General features: G+C 43.1%; 1 protein-coding gene across 1 annotated transcript in view; it reads right to left on the bottom strand.

The window, feature by feature from the left end:
- Window positions 1–25,465, bottom strand: part of LOC138245863 (ATP-binding cassette sub-family A member 9-like) — a 2,236,336-nt gene that overhangs the window by 1,895,296 nt on the left and 315,575 nt on the right. The window contains exons 8-9 of the mRNA XM_069199841.1: window positions 9,302–9,490; window positions 6,005–6,146 (exon numbers count right to left, since the gene is read on the bottom strand). Of these exons, the coding sequence (XP_069055942.1) occupies window positions 6,005–6,146; window positions 9,302–9,490 (331 nt within the window). The remainder of the gene's footprint in view (window positions 1–6,004; window positions 6,147–9,301; window positions 9,491–25,465) is intronic.

Below are 25,465 nucleotides of genomic sequence, written 5' to 3'. Positions count from 1 at the left end.
ATTCATAGTATGGGGCAGTGCATCTCAAAATACTGCTTGCAAGGCAACTTGTGAGTTACTGAGGCTGAGGGATGGAATGGTATCCTTCCCAAGACACCTACTTGTCTGACTGCAGTGACTGAAGCATCCACAACTTGAGGCACCAAGGGAAGGTTCCAGGAATGCCTCTAAATTGTACATTACACCCTGGTGACTGCAGACACTGCCTATTGAAAGGAAATTGATGGTTGTGGAGCTGACCCAGTGGTCCAAGTGATGAACTCAAGAGTAGTTTCTCCGCCTAGAGAGCTTGCTCTCATGCATCAACTAAAGAAACTTTGATTATTATTTTGAGTATGGCAGAGCAAGATATTCACCGAAATTGAGCAATGTTCCATCTGCCCTATTTAGGTGTATACAATTGTACCTTTAGAGTGTTTTCATTTGTATATACCATAAATAGGGTTGAAGGGACATCAGCCGCATTTTGGTGGATGTTTCTCATACCTAAATTATAAATAATCCCCTTTGTTCTTCCAACGCACATAGATTCCTTATACTAAGCCACAGTCTCCTTACCTACCTCCAGCTTGCTGGACATCATGCCTAGGTACTGAGATATTCTCTATGATGGGCAATGTGTGATGGCACCTAGGTTTCCGTAAATACTTTGAAGTGTAGAGACTACAACACTAAGGACTCCTTGCAGGTCCTGAACTTAAGATTTATGATCCCTTTCTAGTCCACATTCTCCTGTCCTTAAGCCAGTGAACCAATGCAGCAGGGTTCCATAGCCCCTGCTGTCCGACACAGAAAATAATTGTTTGTCCATATTCACTGGTTCCCATAATATCAGCCTCTGAAGTTTCACCAGCATGCCCACCAGCAGCAACTGGCTAACTGGGACTGGTAGACGACTCCAAGGGCAATAAAATATTCTGACCAAGACCAGACACTTTTAAATATGAATTGGTGAATATCCCAGTACTGTAACTGCCCACATTCAAGCTACTGGCCTTGATTTCCCACTGGTAACAAATGCAGGTTGAAAGTCAATGTACTATACACATTGCATACAGCCTTACAAAAGAAGGGGGTCATGTTACCCACAAAGGTTACTATGCTTTCTCATAACAACCATGACCACCAATATGTATGACACCCTAACAAACTGCCAACCAATGTCATAAAAATATGGGAGCATGTTCATCAAGAGTATAGACCTCAGGGCTCTGGAATGCTCTTCAACCATCGCTGTGAGGGCAGCCAGACTTCCCTGAGCTTCAAGAACTGGACTGGAGAGGACAACATCATCCACCATTCGAGATATTTCAGTGGGGCCCTGTGAAAACTAGCTGGCCCACAATCAGACATGGATCTTGCAGGTGGACTCCCATTGAGCCCACAAAAGAGAAGGATCACTGTCCAGTTCAGCAAGTACTTCTACTGCGCATTTCAGGAAGGACTGAATACCTAGCTCAATACCTAGTATCTGTACAGGGGATAGTGGTGGCAGGATGTAGGCACCAGAGAAAAGGTCCTAAAGCAACATTTATTTAAGTTTAGTTAAGTACACATCTGGACCCCATAAATGCTATGCTAATTTCTTTGACCTGTCACCTTGTATTGGCCATTTTTTAAAACTATGACCTGTTTTAAAGAACACATTTAAAAAATGCTGAATTCATTCATTCAAGACAAACATGCAACATAGTATTGGAATGGCACAAAGCCCAGCCTTGTGTGCATACATGCTAGTGTATTCCATATAATTGTGGCATTGCATTGTGCCACTTGGTAAAAGCAGCATTATCTCCGGTGCTTGGCATATACAATTGTCAAGCACTGTTTTATTATTCAACTTGTCTTTTGCATATTCAGAGGGGCAAAGTTGTTATACCAATTTTATAGGTGTATGTACTTATTAATCCTATGAAGAATGTTCTTTACTTTTCCAAACACCATATTAATTTCACCAACTCAGCCCCAACGCAAACCATGTCCCAGGCTACCCACTGTCTTTTTAGTTAGGTACACTACATCACTTACTGGTAAGTCTCAGTCTCACGCCGCCCTAATATTATTGACTAAACAACACCCCTGCCCACCCCCTAGTACTTAAGGAAAATTGGTCTTCAGGCAAATGTCTAAGGCTACTATACAATAAAGCAACTTAGCCATTAATGGTGACTGAGGCACAACAATGTCCTATCTTACGTATGATAGGCACTTTACATATTTGTTGCTAGCCCTTGAATAATAATGAACTTTTTTGCATACTGTTGGATTTTGGATGTATATAGAGTTAACTCTGATACAGTGGTGGTCATGGCATAACCCAAATCCCATCTATTCCTTTGGCACTCCTAAACATAGACTGCTATTCTGTTGGTATGACAGATGATTCTTCTTCAATGACATAGAAGGCTGTTTCCTGGCAGATCAGCCATATTTAATGATTCCTGCTTGGTCTATGGGCTTTATTTGCAATAGTGGTGCCTACCACCATGGTGGGAGCAGGTCTTGCTTAAAAATGTGAGTGACAGGTGGTCCAGCGCTAAATGGTGGCATGGTGGAGTTCTTGTTACTTTATTTTTATTTTTCAGAAAGAAACCCATAGTCAGGGGTTTGCTTCAGAAAATAAAAAATAGAACTAAATGTCCTTTTCTTTGCTTTTTTAATTTCTGGCTCGACAATTCAAGGCATGCGGAATTTTGCCAGGAAAATTCTGGCAGACACGATGTTAAAACGCCAACCTTAAATAGGGGAATGGCGATATGATGTTCATATCTGTGGCTGCTTTTGCATAATCATGGTATGGAAGGAAGGGGGTGATGGTCAGAAGCTAATAGTGACGATCCATTCAATATTGGGACAGTCTGAATAAAGTTATGGCTATCTGGACGTAATGACAGAATGGAATAGAGAATCTATTTATAAAGCTAATTCTGTCTATCATTATGCTGGAATGGTATACCAGTTAAATATCAACTTCAAAAAACCTCAATGGGACCAATTTAATTCTTAGGATTAAGGCTACTCTGTCACAACAGTGATGGAATACTTCACCAGTAAGAATGTGGTCCACCTGCTACATTTAAATGCGGGTGGACCTTCGGGTTAATCACAGTGGAGACCACTAAATCTGGAGAAGGGGCGGATTATTCATGGCCCAGGGAATGTAAAGTCATCCGCAAGTACAATTGTAAGTATTCCATCTGCTAGAATATAAATCTGGCCCCATAATACTGTAGTCAAATTATTGAGACTACTATTGTGACTGTGGACAATAATATAGAAGGTAAGTATATTTTTATGACTTTTTTAGCAGAGTATCAAAGTTTAAAATATAGTTGACTATAATATTATAATATCACTTTTTAATATCTTTTGCCATATTGCATTGTTTTTTTGCTTCATATTATTGTGAATTTATTTCTTAATGTTTTTGAATAACATGATGGTAATGTACGCTTTTGGGTGTTTATGTGTTTCTTGGACGATTAGCTGGGTAGTTTTTTCCTAGCTTGTATATTATCATTGCCAAGCGGTTCATATTTAGTTATTTAATTTTAATTTAATTGTCAAACTGTTAATTATTTGAGGAACTGGTTAACAATTTTATCATTAAGTAAAAGATCTTAATTTTGGGATGTGGAAACTATTGTGGTATTCCATGTGTAGTATTTTAAATAAAAATATATAAACAACATTATCTTGTTAATGTCTCAACTATAGTATATTAATTGGTAAATTATTTTACAAGTGTTTATTATAAGTCTGTGCAAATGATTATTCTTTAGAAATATATTTCATTATTTTCTATGGGCTGTGTGGTGTATTGGGGTTTAGGTGGGTAGTGTTATTTTTAAAGAATATTTAACTGTCAGTTGTTTAATATTTTAAATTTGCAATGTCAGACATAGTTATTTGTTAATGTGTTTCATAACTGTGCAATTATTTATTTACTTTTTTTTTAATGTAGTTTTGATTGGAGAATTGGGTGCAGAGTCATTTTGTGACTATATATCCATTTATATGATTATTTCCAACGTATTAACTTTGTTAATTTTAAATGGAAAACTATTTATGTAATGTGTTACATTTGTTTAAACTCTGTGAAGTGTGTAATTATTGCATTATATAGTTACATGTTTATTTAAAATATCATATTTTTATTATGGTGTATTGTTAAATTATATGAATTAAAATGTTAAAATATGTCAGATCTCAAAATTGTACATTATATTTTTGGTTGTGAAATGTTTGTCATTATCATACAGGATTTTATTATGTTTCCTTTAGGATTGTGTGTTTTATTGTGGCGTAAGGTGACAGTTTATTTGGATTTTTTAGATTATTTTAATGTTTCAAATTGTAAGCTATTCAAATGAAAATATGTTTTCAAAAGTTTTTTTTAATTTCTGAAATAATTTTGAATGACCAAATATATTAGACTGGTGTTTGGGGCCCCTACATCCCAGACTAGATATAGTCAGAGACTTTGGGCCTGATTACGAGTTTGGCTGTCGGAAAACCCAACCGCAAGATCCATGGTGAGTTGACTGCCATGGAGCTGGCAGTCTTCCCACCTGCCCCATTACGATTTTTAGACTGGGCTGACTGACGGAAACCAAGGTCGCACAGGTGGCCCCCGAACACCCTCAGAATGTGCGCTGTCTGCACCACAGTCAGTGCACATTCTAATGATGGTGGGGAGGGGGGCCCCTGTTCTCCGCCAGCCTTTCATGGCAGTTGAACCGCCATGAAAAGGCTGGCGGAGAACATGGTTGTAATCAGCATTGTGGTGCTGACTCCAGTGCTGATGTGGCTGATTACAACCACGACCTCCGTCATTCCGTAGGGATCAGTGATCCTGGTGGAGACAGCTGTCTCTTAGAGGCACGGACCGTCAATCTTGTAATACGGTGGTCAGACCACAACAGCCGCAGCAGTCTGACCTCCACCGCAAGACTGGCAGTCTTCTGACTGCTAGACTTATAATCAGGTCCCTTTGTTTGTATTAACTCTAGAATTCTACATCACAAGAAAGAAAGGTGTTATTAACATGATTCTATTATTGTTGGAAACCACATTACCTTTTTGTTCTCATACTGTGTTATACTAAAAATAAAATTAAGAAATAGATATAGAAAAACATTATATTAGGCTTTCTAGATTAGTAAATCAATCCCCCCATGTCCCTTTCAGACCAGTGTGTGCACTTTTTCCCAAAGTTTGATTGACTGGAGTTAGAAAATTAAATATACCTGCCCTCAATTAAATGTATATTAGACTGAAGTAAGAGTAGTATATCTGCCTTCCCCCCATATGAGCATCTTGCACAGAAATATTACAAAGTTCATTTCTAGCTCAATGTGCTTTTTCATCAGCTTTGCTAATTTCGTAAGAACCTTCAGCACATGAAAGGTTGTGTTTCATGTTAGTAGGAGAACTTCAGGTGGGAGCTATCTGAACTATTATCACTTGCCTCTCACCTCCTGTAACTGATACCTTGCTGTAGCAATAGGGATCAATAGCCATGAACATGTGGTAGCATGTGTAAAATAGAAAAGGGTACATAAAAAAGTACAAGAAAGCCTTTACATGGACCTTTAAAAACATGACAAGGTTCAACTTTCCATGACTCATTTAGACCAAAAATATTAGCAATAAGGGTAAAAGTGGCCATTCTTTATGTTTTTATAAAGATGTTCATAGTTTGATCAAATAAGAGTATTTGGTGTCAATCATCTTAAACAGAGATGGCAAAGCAGTACATTGTAATATCTTTCTCTTTAGTAGCAATAGCAAGCACTCGCACTATGATTTCAGGACCTTGAACTGTTTCATTTCTCTGCTGAATTTAGGCTCACCGTAATACCAGTCCATCCATTCATTCTTCTATGAATGTAACAAGAGGTACAGCTTTTCACACTAGCTTTTCTCCATTCTGAGCTGTAATGCAAGTATACATTAAATTGTTTTGTTGCCTGAATAATGAAGCAAAGCATATAGCACCTACTTGGCAAGACCGCATCAAAATATATCGCCATCACCATGTACAAAACAGCGTTCATCACCAGGATGGAAAATACTGCAGCCAAGGGATAAGGACCTTCACTCAGGTTATGGACACCATCCTTGTCATTCTCTAAAAATACCACCTAGACAAATGAGATTGAGTAAGATCATTGATTTATTCAGCAGAAGAAGAGAACTCAAACTAATATCAGACATTATAGTAAAAGATGTAACATTAGGAGTCAATAATTCATGTAAGTATTGGGAGTGCCTTTACATTCTGCTCTTCTGCTTCCAGAGAGCCTTTGCTTTGCAGGGGAGGTGATAAAGTATTATTTCTAACATCACACACACACTTAGACACACACAAAGGTATACTCACATATATATATATATATATATATATATATATATATATATATATATATATATATATATATATATATATATAAATATATACTCACACACACACACACATATATATTCATACAAATATCTTTATATTCTAAACCCTAGCCCCTAAAGCTCCTTACTACCCCAATCACTACCCATGTCTGAACCCTAAAACCATCTTACCAACCCTAAACACTACCCTGCTTCTAGAAAGCAGATATTTTCTGTGCTTCCAATGAATGGGTATTAGGACGCATACATCCTGTAAAACAACGGACACCAGGTAATTGCCTTCCTGGATCATCCTGAGGACCTCCTGAGGTGTGACCATATGAAAGGTTTTTTCTGCAGGTACTTTTGCAACTGTCTGAGGTCCAGGGTTGGTCTCCACTCCCATCTTATTTCTTATTGAAAAAAACTGATATAAACTTCCTGATTTCTTTGGGATCCCTTTTTTTTCCTCTTGCTTCCTTGCAGAGGAGAAGAAGAATTCCTAGTTGCCTCTCTCTGAAATGGAGATGATGTTCCTTCTTTGGCAGTCAGACAGGTGTTTTTTTAAATAAATTTGAATGTATGAACTTTGTAAATAATTTGCCTCACCCCTTTGTCTGATGTTATGGATGCCCATGAGAGAGGAGCAAAAAAGGAAATTCTCCCCTCCTTCTTCTGTGTTTGGGATAGCAGTGGGATGGGAGACTATGAGCCAAGCTTTGGTTTTTGTTGGAACATAATTGAGGAGAGTTTCTCTTTCATCCTGGAGACATTCTATTTCCTTGCCTCTGATTGCGATTGGAGATATACCCCTGGTCATAGCCAGATTGTCTCTAGGAGTAATATCTTCAGCCTTGACGTCCATCCTGAATCCTCATCCTTTGTTAGGTGGTCTTCTTGAGCCATGAAAATTGGACAAATCTGACCTATGGTACTATAAAAGACCTACTGTCTTTACTGTATAAGTATCTGTTTTGAAGGGCTTTATCCACATGCTTTCCAAACAAGGTGAAGTCATTGAAAGGCATGTCCAGAAGTTTTGGCTGAACTTCAAGATGGAAGGCTGAGGATCTTAACCAGCCTTCTCGTCTCAACACAGGTCCACCTGCAAGATGGTGAAAGCCTAAATTTGATGCATCCATTGCTGCATCAATTATGGCTGCTGAAGTAACTTATCTCTCCTTGAGCATAGCCACAGCTGACTCCTTATTTTCTGGGATGAAATCCAGTAATGGTGCAATGTCATGTCACATCTGATGATCCTAAATTCATACAATAGCCAGGGTTTGAGCTGCCTTAGTAGTCACTGCCATTGAACTAATTCTTTGAACCAGATTGTCTATACGCCTACTATCCCTGTCTGAGGGGGCGAGAGGATGGAGTAGAGGGGTTTTCAATCTCTGAGCAGCTGAAGTTTTCACAGAGTCTGACTTCAGATGGCCTGTCAATCAAGCTGAGGCTGAATCAAGGGCTTTGTACTGTGCTGTGCTGTCGTAGCAGTCTTTGGAAAGTGTCCTTGATTTGTAGTAGAATAGATAAAAAAGGTATGCATTATCGTGACAAGGACCATACTCATTCATTTCATCCTCAAAATCTGGCATGTAGGGTACATTCAATTGTGTTGGACTGTATGTGCTCTGTGATGTAAGGTCCTTGCAACCTCATCCTGTTCTGACAGAGTTTGGGAAGACAGAAAGATTGTCACCCTTAATGGCAAAAAGACATGTCCTGTAAATACTGTCATCCACAGTGTCATTATTGCTGGTGTTGACGTCAAGGTATCATCCTCGATAGTGTTGCTGATGCCAATGGTGTCATGTTCGATGGTGTTGTTGTCACCAGCATTGTCAACGGGTTAGTCTTTGAAAGTTTTACCAACAAAGCTACCAGTAGTGCCGACAGACGTAAGGGAGACATGTATGATGATTCTGTTGGTAGTCTCTTTATCAACTGGGTATTTCTGTAGTCATCAGCGACTGAGTGTTTCCTGGGGATTTCCTCCTTCTCGTGGATGGTTTGTCATTATTTGAATTACATTTTTTGCTAAGTGTTGTGCCAAGACAGAATCTTCTTTTCTGCAGTAGCTTCCTGCTTCAGGCTTGGTTTGTTGGGAAGTGGCTGTACACTCTGTTGCAAATAAATGCAGTATAGGAAACTGAATAAGTCTCCTTTTCTGCTGAACTTTCATGGAAGTGCTTGGTGGAGCATTTTTCACAAAATCGTCTCTGACAAGGGGGAATCCCCCTTGGAAAGAGGGAAATTCCCTCTATCTAGTACATATAGTACCAGCCCCCTTTCTTTGTCCTTTAGAAAATCAGAAGTAAAATGGTTTACAACTATCACAATGTGAAACCTTAAGATCAGTATAAAGACAATAAATATACTGGGAATGAGTATCATCAGTTCAAATCGTATTTTGTCCACAAGATGAACAGGTTTTGAAGACAGCTGTGGTGACAGGTGGTGACAGTTTGGAAAAGGGTCTTACTGGCCTAAAAACAAATCACAGTTCTGTGAAAGCTGAAAATGAGGCTAGATTCCTCCCTGGGTTGACCAGGAAAGTTACACAGGAATGTAACACTTGGGTCACCTGAAAGGTTAGAGTAGATTTCTATCTGGGGACTCCTTGACACAGGCCTCTAGGAGGAGTGGAAGAGCTGGTGCATCCAGCTAATTGGCTGGCTGATGTTTAGGTTGCTCCAAATGAGGTAGATGTGCTACTAAACAAATATTGCTGATCAGGTCTAAGTCCATTTTAACACTGTTTACTGCTATTTAAATATATCAGTGATTGCCAGCCTGATGGAGAATGATTCAAGCATGCAATTATATGAAAAATATTTTTGGAGAATAAAAGATTTCCATTACAAAAAACACATAACATGATTCAGAACTGCAGTCAGTGGGGTATTACCTGGGACAGTCCAGTGGAAAAGTTAAATGGACTGAGGAGGATATTCAGAATCCATATCACAGGGGATGGAAGATTATCAATCAGAAGAATCAGGCTTAGGCATCCAAAGGTGAGAGTGAGCAGGAACCCAACGATGCTTGTCAGTTTGGGCTTCCTCAGCAGGGAAATCAGCAAGAAGCAGAAACACATCTAGGAGTAAGTTAAATACAAAAATGCTATGGACTACTGTTATAAAATAATGTTGAACATTTACAGGCGTACCCCACTGCAGAACCCACACATCATTGTTTCAGAACTGCGCTATCAATCACTGAATTTTAGAAGTTTCTCATTTTTTAATTTCATGTCCAAAATGCAGAGGCCTATAAAGAATGACATAGATCAAACCCTTTTGAGTTGATATGTCCATATAGTCCTGTGGAATTCAAGAGCTTACAAGTGTTTCTCAAATAGATAGGTTTACATTATCTAAAAATGTAAATTGCTTCTCTACAGCCCATTGTCAGATTATTACACATGCCTGCCTGCCCTAATGTATTGTCTGTCAATCAGAAGTATTGAAATGGACATCAAAGACACTGCAAAGGTAATTCGCAAACAAAATCTTTATAGATAACTGTCAGCTTTATCTTGAACCTTACATATAGCCTTTGTAGAAAGACTGTGGTAGTATTATGCTTGTACTGGGCAACATTTAATTTCACTGGAGCATGCTCGTTCCATACCAACTGAATTCTTATATCCACTCCAAGCAGTAGTTCTGTGTACTGGTCATTACCATGCCCTACATGTACTTAGATGTTTCAAAACAAAGGAAACCATAAATCCTGGTCCCTCAAAGCCAAAAGATCTACAATCATCCCATGGACAATATGCACCTCAGTTTCTCTAAACAAAACCAGACCATAAAAATAGCTTCCAGTATTGCCCCCAAACTCCAGTATGATCCATAATGTGTCCTATTGTAGGTGCATAAATGTTTTAGTGTGTCTGAATTGTGAAGATCCCAAAAGGAGCAACCAAAAATGAAAAACATCATGCCAGAAGGTGAGCAGTGTTACAGAAGACACTCCATAGCAGACATTTTTACCTAGAAGCAGTCAATTTTATTTTGACCGTGTTAGAAATGGGGTCAGGTAACCCCCTGTCCAAGCAAGGACCCACACTCTAGTCAGGGTGAAAGAGAATCACCCTCAGCTAACCCCTGCTCATCCCCTTGGTAGCTTGGCATGAGCAGTAGGCTTAACTTCAGAGTGCTAGGTGTAAAGTATTTGTACCAACACACACAGTAACTTAATGAAAACACTACAAAATGACAAAACACAGGTTTAGAAAAATAGAAAATATTTATCTAAACAAAACAAGACCAAAATGACAAAAAGCCACAAAACACAAGTCAAGTTATCAATTAAAAAGCAAAAAGAGTCCTTATGTAGTTTAAAACACACACTAACACAGCTACCGTGAAAATGTACCTTGGGTGTGTCAAAATAGCCCTGCACGTGCGAGTGTGCTTCAAAAAGGGCTTGCGATGCGTCGATTTCACTCACCAGCAAGACCTTGTGTAGTTTCTCCTTTCGTCAGGACGGGCACGTCGTTTCTTCTCTCCACAGGAGAGCAATGTGTCGATCCGGTCAGCACTCTCAGGTCCGAGCAGGCCTTGCGCTGTTTTTACACACCCAGCGGTGCCTGCGCAGAAATCCAGCTGCACGATGATCCGAAAACCATGCAGCGCGGGTTGCAGGTCTCCCAGGTTCCATCAGCGATGCTGTGCGTCGCTTCTCCAGCTCCGTGTGTCGATTCTTCGGTCGCGTTTCAGGCGAGTGTTGATTTTCAGTCACAAAGCCGTCAGCGCATCGATTTCCCAGCCGCAGATCGGAGTTGTGCCGATCTTTTCCCCGCACGGCGCTCTGTGCATGGATTTCTTCCTCTTAGGCTGCCAGCTTCTCCTTTCAGGGTCCCAGGAACTGGATGGGCACCACAGGGCAGAGTAGGAGTCTATCCAGAGACTCCAGGTGCTGGCAGAGAGAAGTCTTTGCTGTCCCTGAGACTTCAAACAACAGGAGGCAAGCTCTAAATCAAGCCCTTGGAGATCTTCACAAGATGGAAGACCCACACAGAGTCCAATCCTTGCCCTCTTACTCTGGCAGAAACAGCAACTGCACGATAGCTCCACAAAGCACAGTCACAGGCAGGGCAGCTCTTCATCTTCAGCTCTTCAGCTCTTCTCCAGGCAGAGGTTCCTCTTGGTTTCCAGAGGTGTTAAAGGTAGCCCCCATGTTAACCTATGAGAGGGATAGGGCTTGCAATAGTGAGAAACAAATTTAGCAATATTTCACTGTCAGGACACATAAAACACATTACTATATGTCCTACTTTAACCAAACACTGTACCCCGCCGTTGGGGCTACACAGGGCCTACCTTAGGGGTGTCTTATATGTAAGAAAAGGGAAGGTTTAGGCCTGGCAAGTGGGTAGACTTGCCAAGTTGAATTTACAGTTAAAACTGCACACACAGGCACTGCAGTGGCAGGTCTGAGACATGATTCCAGAGCTACTAATGTGGGTGGCACAACCAGTGCTAGTAGCATTTGATTTACAGGCCCTGGCACCTCTAGTGCACCTTACTAGGGACTTACTAGTAAATCAAATATGGCAATCATGGATAAACCAATCAACAATACAATTTACACAGAGAGCATATGCACTTTAGCACTGGTTACCAGTGGTAAAGTGCTTAGAGTTCAAAAGCCAACATCAATAGGTCAGAAAAAATAGGAGGCAGGAAGCAAAAAGATTGGGGATGACCCTGCATAAACTCAAAAGTTCAACAGACTGTTACACTAAACCACGCATCTGTATATATATAATAAATTGCTTCATTGCTTGTCTTCTGCAAAGTAAAAATGGCTTCAATTATAAAGCCATTAATGAAACAGCAAACAGTCATAATAGCCAATAACTATAAAAACTGGAAAAAACAAATGAAACCCAAACCAGGTGAGTATGGATACACTGGATAGCTCTGTGGTAATTTGCATATATGCCATCAGTTAAGACCTAGGTTGTGAGGTGGGGGTGCCATGCACATGGCACTGAGAGGGGAGGCCCCATGCTCTGATCATCAGCAAGTATCCCGTAAGCTAAAACCGCAGGTAATCATCAGTGGTAGGGGGTCGCATTGCAATCTAAGGAAATAAGCATCCCACAGTATTGCAGCCCCATTTCGACCCCAAGCTCCAAGGTTGCCCACAACAACATCAGCCTCTGCCTTCACCCATTTAAGAACCACCCAGAGCCAGCAGGCACTCACAAATGCTTGCGCCAACTTCCAGGACATGGCTATGTGCCTCTTAGAAAAGGCCATTGCCAGATCAGCAAATTTCAGATGTTTATAGCTCTTTGTAGGTTTGATAATGCCAGGTAGGCAGAAAAAGGAATCAGGTGGCAAAGGGACCTCCACTATCTCTGACACATGCTCCAGGGCTTGCACCCATACCTGTGCTAATAGCGGGCACTCCCACACCATATGCCTAAAGGTTACGTTGTGGCACATCGGCGACACATAGAGGCTACCCCCGGAAGCATCCTATGTAGGCTGTGTGGTGTAAAGTAAGTGTGGCGTATATAATTAAACTGGGATCATTTTAGGCGTGGGTTATGGGACACTCATTTCACTTGCTCAAGCTCCATCCCCATTCATAATTAGTGAGGGCTGTGCCCAGGCAGTCATCCCAGCAGGGCTTACTCAACAGTGCTTTATCTGCATCTGCAGCCTGCAGTGCACCATATAGAACTGTGATCACCCTGTGTCCTAGGCCATGCATGAGCATTCACTGCAACCACTGGTACAAGGATATGGCCTCCTGACCCACCCTCCAGGTGCTCCTGATATATAGTACTAGTACATTATAGATTAAGAATTGGCAAGCGCCCGAAGGAGCGTGGTGTACCATCATTGTATAAATCTCACAAGCAGGGCAACTCTGCCTCGCTCCAAGGTACCGGGACATGCACCTTAAGTAGAGCTTTCATCCTGGGCACACACCAAAATGGCAGTTGTGGGGCACAGGATGGCAAACCACGTCACCAGTAAATGTACTTTTTCCAGCAGTACTTTGCAGTGTGAGCCAAGTGACTCAGTACCCTGGGCGGGTCAGGGGTTGACAGTAGCCACTCTAGTAGCCCTTTTCTACCAAATCTGCTCTGATCACTCTGCCTTCTCCCTCCCCTCCTTCCACCAGCTAGAGCATAGGCCATTTTAATTGCGCGACCCCAAAGTAAAGCTCCAAGTCAGGAACTCCCATTCCTACCTCTAATAGTGGCAGCTGAAGCATTCGAATAGATACCCACTTTTGCGCTGTGCCACATATCAGATCAGAGATCAGACAACTCAGATCACCGGCACTGCCGCAAGGAATTATAGGAGCTGTGGAAGTAATAGCATTTTCACAATAGCCGCTCTGCCCATGGGCGACAGGGGCAGGTGGGTCCAGAAACCCAATGACTGCCATATCGATACTAATGCCCTGCCATGGTTCCCATCTAGAAAGTCCTGCTTGATGTAGTAAATGTTTATTCTAAGGTAGGGAAATGTGTCTAGCTTCCATGGCAAACGGTCCATCTCCAGCTGGTCAGGCTCTGCCTAACCAACCCTGTGCCTGGGGAAGTACAAGACTTTCCTCAATTCACCCACAGGCTCGCCATGTCTCGAAGAGATCCAGGGTATCAAAGAGTACCGGCAGCTCTCCACCAGGGTCCCGCAGATAAACCAGGACATCATCAGTATACAGTGAAACCACATGCCAGTGAGGCCCCACTGGCACTCTCCAGTCCAGTCCCCGCGTCCGCAGTATGAAATCCAGAAGCTCCATGGCTAAAGCAAAGATCTCAGCAGACAAAGGGCAACTGTTGCCAGCAGCTCATCATAATGCAATGGGCCCACTTGACCACTTTCATGGTGTCCCACTGAACGCCTTTGGACCCAGCATGTCATCATTCTCCTTGACATAGTGGAGCACATGGGTGCCAATAATGTCCCTATACACTGTGCCCATCAGGGCCTCCCTGCAAAAGCGCAAGGTCGGTATTGGGACCCTCATATCCTCCCACTGAAAAAGTCACCTTAAAGTGGGCTGTGGTCCGATGTTGCCCTGCCTAAGTTTTCTGATCTCAGCACAGGGATCAAGACTCTGCATTACAAAAAAGATGATCAAGTCTAGTGTGTATCTGGGGTCCCGGCACATAGTAGTGGGACATGGACGTCCAGCGCCTAATGTGTTTTGTCACCTGTAAGCCCTGGTGAGGGGGGTACAGTGCAATCCAAAGCAGTGCAATGTATGGAGCTGAAATCCCCTCCACAGAAAATTGGAGCCTGGGATCAGTAAACACGGCTGGTGATAGTGTGCGTAGAAATTCACCCTGAAGTGTGTTGAGGGCTTAAAGTGAAACAACTGGGACTAGTTGTCCATCCAGTATGACTTTTAGTAATATGAAGTAGCCTTCGGGGACCACCACTGTTCTATTCCAGATATACAGGACCCCTTGGGCAATCCAGAGCAGCACCACCCTGGCAAACACAGAATATCTTGTCCCAAACACCTGCACTCTCCAACGTTTACTCACTTTGTCTAACTCAGTGGCAGTGAGAGCTGTCTCCTGCAGGCAGGCTATGTGAATGTGTCTCTGCCCCAGGTAGGCATATATCCTGTGATGGATTGTGGGAGTGCTCATTCCCCTAATTTTCAACCCAACTCAATCCCAGTGAATAATAAGAACATAAACACAACAGAGACACTAACTATAACACCCCCTCTCTTGGCTTGGATACTGTAGGAAAGTAGCCTCTTTCTAATATGGTTACCCCCACTTCTGGCCTTTTTGTGAGTGTGTGTCAGTGTGTTGTTACTGTGTCACTGGGATTCTGCTAGCCAGGACCCCAGTGCTCATAGATAAAAACCTATACGTCAGTGTGCTTTGCCTGTCTCACTGAGATCCTGCTAGCCAGGACCCCAGTGCTCATAGTTTGTGGCCTCATATGTATGCCTGTGTAGTACCAAACTGTGCCATTGAGGCTCTGCTAACCAGAACCTCAGTGCTTATACTCTCTCTGCTTTTAATTTTGTAACTGTGGGCCAGTGACTTCACTTACCAATTTCAATTGGCATACTGGACTCCCCTTATAAGTCCCTAGTATATGGTGCCTAGTTACCCAGGGCATGGTGATTCCAGGAGACCCATATGGGCTGCAGCTGTTCTCCCATAGGGAGCTCAGACAAACCCTTGCACAGGCATGCCATTGCAGCCTGCGTGAAATAACACACATGTTATTTCACAGCCATTTTCACTGCACTTAAGTAACTTATAAGTCACCTATATGTCTAACCTTCACTTGCTGAAGGTTAGGTGCAAAGTTACTAAGTGTGAGGGCACCCTTGCACTAGCAAAGTTGCCCCCACACAGTTCAGGGCCATTTCCCCGGACTCTGTGAGTGCAGAGATGCCATTACACATGCGCACTACATATAGGTCAATAACTATATGTAGCTTCATAATGGTAACTCCGAATATGGCCATGTAACATGTCTAAGATCATGGAATTGTCCCCCATTCCAAATCTGGTATTGGGGAGGCAATTCCATGCATCCTGGGGGCTCCACCATGGACCCCCAGTACTGCCAAACCAGCTCTATGGCTTGCACTGCAGCTACAGCTGCTGCCACCTCACAGACAGGGTTCTGCTCTCCTGGGGTCTGGGCAGCCCAGTCCCAGGAAGGCGGAACAAAGCATTTCCTCTGAGAGCAGGGTGTTACACCCTCTCCCTTTGGAAATAGGTGTTGCAGGCTGGGGTGGGGTAGCTCCCCCAGCCTCTGGAAATGCTTTGAAGGGCACAGATGGTGCCCTCCTTGCATAAACCAGCCTACACCGGTTCAGGGACCCCTTCTCCCCTGCTCTGGCGGGAAACTGGACAAAGGAAAGGGGAGTGACCACTCCCCTGTCCATCACCACCACAGGGGTGGTGCCCAGAGCTACTTCAGTGTGTCCCAGACTTCAGCCAACTTGCTTTGCAAGTTGTGGGGGCACTCTGGAGGGCTCTGAGTGGCCAGTGCCAGCAGGTGACGTCAGAGACCCCTCCTGATAGGTCCATAGCTGATAATGTAGCCAATCCCTTTCTCAGGCTATTTAGGGTCTCTCCTGTGGGTTCTCTTCAGATTCTGCTTGCAAGTTTACTTCAGGAATCCTCTGCAACAACTTCAGATTCTTCTGACCTCGGATCAACCGCAGCCTGCTCCAAGAAACGCTGTAACTGCAACAAAGTGTCTACATGAGACACATTTCTTCAGCAACCTCAGGTCCAAGTCAGCAACTGCAACAGTTACCATGGTGTGCATGCTCTGGGGACTCCGTTTCTTCATCCTGCACCGAAGAAATCTCCCGTGGAGTGGCAGAGTCATTCCCCTGCTCCAAGTAGGCACCTTCCAAGGTGACGACTGGTACCCTGGGACTCCTCTCACGGTGACGAGCATGCTCCTAAGGACACAGAGGGTGGACATAATCAACATAGACTCTCCTGAGGTCCTGATGACGCAATTCGGAGGAGGTAAGACCTTGCCTTCCCCAAGAACTATGGTACCCCTGTGTATTGTGTCTTCTTCACCTCATGAGGCCTCTGTGCACTCTTTGCAAATTTACTTCATGCACAGCCTGGCCCAAGTCCCCAGCACTCCACCCTGCAATGCTCAACTTGCTGAGTTGTTCTCTAGTGGCGTGGGACCTTCTTTTGTTGTGCTGCATCAACTGTGTTTTGCACCTCCTTTAAACCCAGATCTTGTAGCTTCTGGGGGTGCTGGCTGGCATCCTGAGGGCTCTCTAAAGTGTGGAGAGCCTCCTCTTCCTTCTCACACAGAGTTGAGCCCCCCAGGTCCCTCCTGGGTCCATCCAGCACCATTTTGATGAAAAATGCACTTTTTCAGTAGCCAAGGCTTGTTGGTGCCTTCCACCACGAAATTGCATCTGTAACGATCTTCATGCTGTGGACATCTTTTGCATCATGCAGGATACGCGCTGGCATCTTCCTAGGGTTCATTTCTGCAGTCTTCGACTAACCGGGGACTCTTCTTTTGCACCCTCTTCTGGATTGGCAGGGGCTCCTGTCCTACCTGGAACTTTTTTTAAATTCTAGACTTGGCCCCCTTCCTTCGCAGGTTATTAGGTCCAATACTCCAGCAGTTTTTCTTTGCAGACTTGGTTGGCTGCTGCAAAATACCAAAAACGAGGTGTAGTGTGTCCTAAGGAAACTTGCAGTACTTTACTCCTGCTTTTCTGGGCTCTGGGGTGGGGTAATTTACTTACATTTACTGTATTCTTACTCTCCCAGCAATTCTGCACACACTACACTTGTCTAGGGGGAATTCGTGATTCACATTCCACTTTTTTAGTATATGGTTTGTGTTGCTCCTGGACCTATTTTCTCCCATTACATTCTATAGGATCTCCTACTGTTTGCATTGTTCTATGACTATTTACGTGTCTAATTTTGGTGTCTAGTGTATATATTGTGTATAAGACTTACCTCCAGAAGGAGTATTGTCTCTAAGATATTTTTGGTATCATGTCACCCAAATAAATACCTTTAGTTTTGGTAACACTGAGTATTGTCTGTACTTGTGTATAAGTACTGTGTCACTATAAGTGGTATTGCATGAGCTTTGCATGTCTCCTAGTTCAGCCTAAGCTGCTCTCCTATAGCTACCTCTATCAGCCTAAGCTGCTAGAACACTACTAAATTTCACTAATGAGGGATAACTGGACCTGGTATAAGGGGTAAGTACCCAAGGTACCCACTACAAAGCAGGCCAGCCTCCTGCAGATACCAACAACTATCGTGCTTCAAAGTCCCCAACAGTGCAGTAGGTACCTAAGGGCACAACTTCTGGAAGCCTATCAGTCCCTTTGAAAGTCTCCAAGGGCTGATGTAGTCAGCTTTATGGTTTAGGTTCCAGAAGTCCCACAGCATCCTGGGCCCATATGCAGAACATACTCTACTCCAGAACTGTCTCTTGCCCTGGCTTGTCCTCCAGAAACCCCTGGCACATGCCCATTTTGTGGACTCACCAGTCTAAGAAGAAGTTACTGGGTAGGCATCTCTCCCCACGGTGATCTCATTGAGACAATAGTAAAGTCCCCATCAGAGGATTCTGGACTAGGGGTGCCCAATGACAGCTCCTGGCCTGCATCAGGTGCCAACACCTGGAAACGGTTAGTGCTGTGGAGTGAGCAACAAGGGGATAGGGCGTGTGAACAAGCACAGGCAGCCAGCACCCCACACAATAAACAGCGAGGACCCTTGCAACCTCTGTCCCTCAGTACAGCTACTAGATCTCTACTGTACAGGGATGACCAATCCAACAATACCGCTTCTGTGTCACAGTGCTTGTGTCTTTGTAGCAGGGGAAGTAGAAATCAGCCGGGCACGTGGTCATGGCCATAAAACAAAATGTCTGTGTCCTCTTGCAATTCCCTCTGGTGGTGTAGTGTCTCAGCAAGTCTGTGTCTTTCATCCATCCAGGTGCCTGAGGGAAAAGGGCAATGGGGGCAAACCCTCTTAGAGTCTAGCCACTTAATAGAGCAATATCTTGGCCTAAGGCTGCACCATCTGATTGTTGTGGTATCAACACCCTTCTTTAGTTTCCTTGTGGCATGGGGCACATTCAACTGAGCAGTCTATGTGCTCTGATTTACCTCTCCCCCCACCGGGCAGTACATCCTCTGGTACCCAGGATAGGTGCCTTCTCACCTCACATTTTAACTGGGGCCCAGGCGCTGATCTTGACTCTAAACTGCACACTCCCTGAAAGGCCTTAAATTTGCTGCCTTTGTTGACCCTACTTTCAGGGCCATGTCCACTCACAACCTTGCACAGTAGCCCAAAGGTTCCTGGGCAATCAGAGGGCAGTACAGACATCTTTGCGCCCCCGCTCTAGGAATCCCAGTCAAACATGTGTGTGCTGCTGCGGCTGTTCCCATGTCTGGACCGCATGGTGGGCCCCAGGTTAGCTGGCAGTGCCACAGGGCCGCTTGCAGGAGATACCCCCACACCAGCCGCGCTTCTCATTCACAGCTGTGCATTAAAGTTGCACCTGCCTCAGCCCCCTGACCTGCTGTTTGGCTGGGTGGGAGGGTATAAGACATGTATTGCCATCCTAGGCGCAGGCCCCGTATGTTGATCGAAGAGGCTAGGACAATGTGCACTTGTCGTCCGGCCTTTCATGACCTTGAGGGACAGCACCAATGCCCCAGCACAGTCAAGTACCATGTAGCTGAGCACTCCAACTGAGTTCAGGGGCTCAGAGAGTGTGGGGCATGCAGGATGCTAGATGATGGGCCCTGTTGCTTGCAGAGCCTCACTCAAAGGCGACCATTCTAGCCTCCATTGTAGCCATGCCCCTTAACCCCACCCCTATGCTGAGGCCTTTTGTTGATGTTTAGGGTATGTTGAGCATAGGCCCTGTAACTTTTATCAGCAAGGAAAAACATTTTCCACCAAGCCACTTTTGCATAATTGTTCCCAAATGTTGGGGATCCTTATAGTCACCAGCATTTGTGGTGATACACCTAGTGGGAACAGAGGAAATAGCCAAAATATAGCAAAATTGTGGTTTGTTTAAAACATTTAAAAACACATGTTTTTTTTCTCTAGAAATGGCATTAATAGGTTTGCTGTGCTAAGACCACCATCTTTCCAGCTTTTGAAGAAAAAATGTACTTGTAAAAAAAAAAAAGTGATGTACGAATTTCCTTTTTCTCGGATTCCTACCTACTTGCAGTTTGTTGTGGAACCAGGTGTGAAACCCATTGGTGAATCCTGAAAGCTAAACATTTCCAAAAAGGTGAATAAGGGGTCACTTATGTAGACTGCTCATGGTTTTCTAAAAAAAAACTACTTGTTCAAATAAAAAAAAGAAAACAGGAAGGAAAAAATAGCAATAGATTAAAGTGTAAATTTCTGGCCCGATTGCCAATTTACACAAGTCATACTCTGTTACGTCTGTCAGATGCTTCTGTGTGCAGGAACATGCAGTGTTTTTTGATTGTCCAAGAACAGGCAATAACCTAGAGCAAGCAGTTAAAGTGCAGCATGTAATGATATTTCATTGTGTATCAACCATGCATCAAATCATAAAGTAACATGTACTGAATGGAAAATGAATAAGAAGGAAACCTAGGCATTTTTTATATATGCCAGTACAGAGTTTAGAAATATTGGTTATTTGTACTACTGTGAAATTGGGGTCACCCATATAATCATGTGAATCAGAGAGAATTTTTCATAAAATAGAGAGAAATTCAGTTGATAACAGATGTTCTACTTTGGGTTTCCACACTTTTCCTGTTAAAAACAGTAACCTACTTGTGCAAGGTGGTTCTCATCTTGGTATTTGACCTATTGGTGATGTGTATAGCTGCAGTTTGAGGGTTTAGGATTGGCCACCTCCCAGAAAAACCTACTAAACCCAGAGATTTCTGAAAACTAGACACCCAGGAGAGTCCAGGGTGGGTGACTGGTTGGTATTCTTATTCACAATACCCTGCAAACCTCAAACTTTAGTTAAAATGATGCATTTTTCTCATATTTCTATGAGGGAAAGTTCTGGAATCTCTGGGAAGCAACAACATTCCTAATGCACAGCATTCCTATAACATTTCTTAACAAAACCTGTAGCCCACTTGTGTAGCTGGGCCTATCGCCCATGAAATGATAGTCCCCTAGGTTTGGCGATGAACACTGACCCATTTTGGCAATGTGGGTAGCTGCAGTATTTGTACTCGGTCTTGGCCACCATGCAGGGAAACGTAACAAACAGACATTTCTCAGTAGTTGACACACAGGGATGTCCTTGTTGGTGTAACTTGCATGGATCCCACACAGTTTTATTTCCTAGATTTCCCTAAAACCTCAAACTTTTGTTAAAATGATGCATTCCCCTTTCTAGCAGTACCTTTCGTGCTTGATTCGATGCTTTAAGTACACCCTCCAGACACTGATTCAGCTGAAACCAGTTGGCACCTAATAGCATCGACTGGTTGCACTTTCAATTAGTAAGACACCAGCGCACTGCAAGCTCTATGCATCACACTGTCAAGAAGTGTACTCTTGGGACAAAAGGGAAGTTCCTACCTCATTTCCCAACATAATTTTTTTTAAAGAAATTCTTTTGGGTTTGCATCAGAAGACTTTTTTTAACACTGCAATGGAAGAACCATTCATAGCCACCACACTGTTAAAGTAGTGCAGTGGAGATGAATGATCAGTCTAACACTGTTAAGTCATCAAAGAAAACAGGGTTGCTTTTAAAGAAAAGTTTTTACATTTTAAAAAGCTTCAGTGAGAACAGGACCACTGTCCACTTCTACTAAAGCTGCAACCTTGATTCCCAGAAGAGGAGTTTAAAGAAGACCCTCCTTTTGGTAATCAGTTACTACCTCAAATTGGGAGATGGTAACTTCTCAAAGGTTTGCACCCAGAATTACGGGTGGAAATGATTGACACATCAGAGTTTGAATTACAGATTGGAAGGGACATCCACAACATGCCTGTTCCAAATTGTGATTTGTAAAGTATTTCTAAACCCATTTAATAACTTGCAAAACTTTTCAGTACTGCTGAAAGGGTTTAGTAAATTTGAAAATTATTTAAACTGACACGTACCTTCTGATTTAGTCAGTCATAGGAATTACCACCGTTAAAGAGTTTAGCACATCTGGGCCAAGGTTCTTAACTTTGCTGGAAATAATATAAATGAATTTTCTCAGGCCCAGTACTGACACATCTGTTCAGAAAAAATGTCATGGCTCTCTGTAAAAAAACTGTGTCTTGTAGCAGTCTTTGACACGATCATTCAAAGTGGTCTGTGAATAGCCCATGACTATCTTTTGACACACTATACTGCCAACTATACCCTTATGGTTACACTAAAACATTCTGGTAGATCATCGATCTTTTCACCTTCTAAGACCCCTCCTTTGGAACTAAGTGGTACCTAATATCAGGGCTTGTTCCTCCTTCCTTCAGGTACGATCGCTTCTAATCAGAGAGGAAAAAGGAAACGTGAATACGTTTATTGTGGAAACTCAACTATGCAATTTTACTACTTGTTAGTATTCAACATTTGTTTAACACACCTTTGTACACTCTTTGGTTTGTGTGAATGATGGAACCTGCCTATCATGCAATGGACCGCTATTACCCTTTTGTATAAAGTTTCTGATAAAACTGGTAATTAAAGCAAATAAATAGATATTCAACAACAAATCCTTCCCCAAATAAAGGCACCCTTTATACTTTTGAAACATATTTTTTCTCTCCAAAAGACTGGGGACACAATCATTTTTTCTGTCTGGCACTGGCAACTGAGTAATGAAATAACGGACCTAAATAGAGAATCCCTCCTAGTATCTTTAAACAACAGCATTTGCTACGTGCAATAGCTTTCCTGATAGTGGGCACACTTGAATGAGGGAAGAGATGCAGGAGTTTGACAAGGACAGCTGCTGTATCTTGTTCACTGTCCATTTATCACTCACCAGGAAATCTAATGTCAGATATCTTAAGAATTCACGCAACAAAGTGCAGCAAGGCAAGTTGCCTTGCTGTGTTGCATTAATGGTAGTGAGCTGAAAAGTGCCATATTTCCTTAGATATGGCACTCTTTAGCTTTCTCCCTGTGCAGGCACTTTTGAGGCTGCCCTCCTTCCTGCACGAAAACAATCCAAAGAGTCATCATGACTTCATGTGTGGATGCAAGGGAATGCTTGTGCTTAACCCACTGAATGCCTACCACTACCAAGAAATGCAACACGACCTGCTGCATGTGTTACATTTCTTTACAAAGCGATGCGAGGCCACACAAATCAGGCCGTGCACGGCTTTGTAAAATAAACCTTTGCGTTGCCAGCGGCACCTTTGCATGGGGAATGCAAAGTCTTACTAAATTTAGGCCCTAGTGTACTCATAATACCAAGTTTAGTTTATTCGTTCCTCTGCAAGTCTTTCTATTCTCATATTACGACAGGCTGTTTTGGGCGTGAGTGGATTTATCAGTCCGAAAAGGATACATTTTATGACACTGTAAAATGTCTTTTGTATGAGGAGTGATATAATGTGAAAGGCCAGGAGGTGATAATCCAGAGTTATAATTGAGGGTTGTAATGATTGCTTGACCTTGTGTTTCCGAGCATAAAACAGAAGTTTGTGACTTGAGCTGATTATGCGATGATGCACAAAAGTGTCTAGTCACAGCACAATTTCAATGTATGCGTTGTGCTCCAACTAGCTCCTCTCTTTGCAGTGTGTGAGAACCTCATGGTCCTCCCAGAACAAAGGTTTATTCACAAATTTTTAAATCTGTCGCCTTATTAATATTAACAAGGCAGGAATTTGACTATGACACCGTGTAAAAAACAACACAACAGCTAGAATGGAGGACTTCATGGAGGGGCAGACCTCCATCATAGCATTCACATTCATACGGAATCAGCATTGTGATCCTGTCTTTTTAGCGAACAGGACCACAATGCCATAAATAGTGGCACATTGTAAATAGGAAGGTGTGGAATGCATGGAAGACTGCGGTCTACATTTCTGGATGCAAACGGCTTGTACAAGCAGGGCACGAGCTGTCCAGTTTTGACTTTGTGAATGGCAACAGCCTGTCATCTTAAGGCTCTAACCATTCCAGGCTTTTGGACTGAAAAAACTGTCACACAACATCTGGGTATTCCCTTTTGTATTGTAAGGGAGGATGCATTCATTTGGCCTCCACCTCTTCTTTGTGACTTACAAGCCATCAAAAGGCTTTCATAGTAACTCACAGTATCTTTTAGAAATGGGGTGACTGAATGATTGGGTTACTAGTGAACCCTGGTCATGCAGCAACCACAATCCTATTCAGCGTAGAGACAAAAGCAAACCCAAAATAAATCTGTGCTCAACACCCTGGTATCTTAGCACAGAGCAGTCAGGCAATGTGTAAAATATTTGTGCAATACTTCAAGCAGTGAAATCCCACACCAGTTTAGAGAAATAGAGCTTAAGTTAATAAATATAACAAGACCAAAATAACAAAAATCCAATCATTAGAACCAGAGTTATGAATTTGCAAAGAATAAACTGTGAAAAATAGTGCCTAAAAGCAGAAAGCACCAACTCTGACTATGTGGTCACGCTGGACCGGGTCAGAGTCAAAAGTTCAGGCTTACTGTGATGGAGTGCGGGTTGGATACAGCCCTAGATTAGTCCAGCTAAAATTTTACCTCATCACGTTTTGAGCCAAGAGTCCTGTTTGCATTGGAGAGGGTCATAAAGGGCAAAAAGTGTGTCACGGGTGGTAGTTGGCATGGTGCGAAGAGCAGGCAGGTTGTCGCAGATAGGCGGGCTACAGCCCCGCCTTGGCAGTCTCCTGTGGACTGTTAATGCTGCTGGGTGAGGAGAAGGGTTGGCAGCAGCTCAAGCAGCATGGTCTGGGGTGAATGGGTCCATTCATGGTCACAAAGAGCCCAACAGCTTGATTTAAGAGTCCGCAGAGTGGCACCATTGGGGTCCCACTGAGGGAGTATATAATTAAATGAAGCTGGGTCAAGGAGCTGGTTGGTGAGCCTTTTATGTCCCTTTGGCTCAGACCAGGAGGCCAGCAGACTAGCCCTTGGAGTCACTTTGGGGCCTGTGATTCAAGATGAAGTTGCAGGTCTAGTTCTTTTTCCCCAGGTAAGAGAGCAGCTGGCAGCAAGTCAGCACAGCAGGGCAACAGTTCCTTTAGAGCAGCAATCCAGCTGAGTGCAGTCCTTGTAGCAGCACAGCAGTTTTCTTCCTGGCAGAGTATCCACAGGTCCAGAATTGTAATGAAGAGTTAGTTGGTGTCTGAGCACCTCCTTTTATACACAGGCGTGCCTCTGAAGTGGGAAGAAGCTTATAGAGACATGCCCCTGAAGCGCACAGATGTTCTGCCTTCCTGGCATTAGCTCTAGAGTAATGTCAGGGGGCATGAAACCCTTTGTGTGGAGATCTATTCAGTAGGGCTCTTCCCATCTCCTCCATCCCACCCTGCCACTGACGGCCCCTCCAGTCACACCTAAGCTCTCACGTGTTTGGTTGACTAGGAGGAATACA

This window comes from Pleurodeles waltl, chromosome 7 (assembly GCF_031143425.1).
Source record: "Pleurodeles waltl isolate 20211129_DDA chromosome 7, aPleWal1.hap1.20221129, whole genome shotgun sequence".
NCBI lineage: Eukaryota > Metazoa > Chordata > Amphibia > Caudata > Salamandridae > Pleurodeles > Pleurodeles waltl.
The sequence above is the reverse complement of the archived record's forward strand: the minus strand, read 5'-3'. Positions and strand labels throughout refer to the sequence as shown.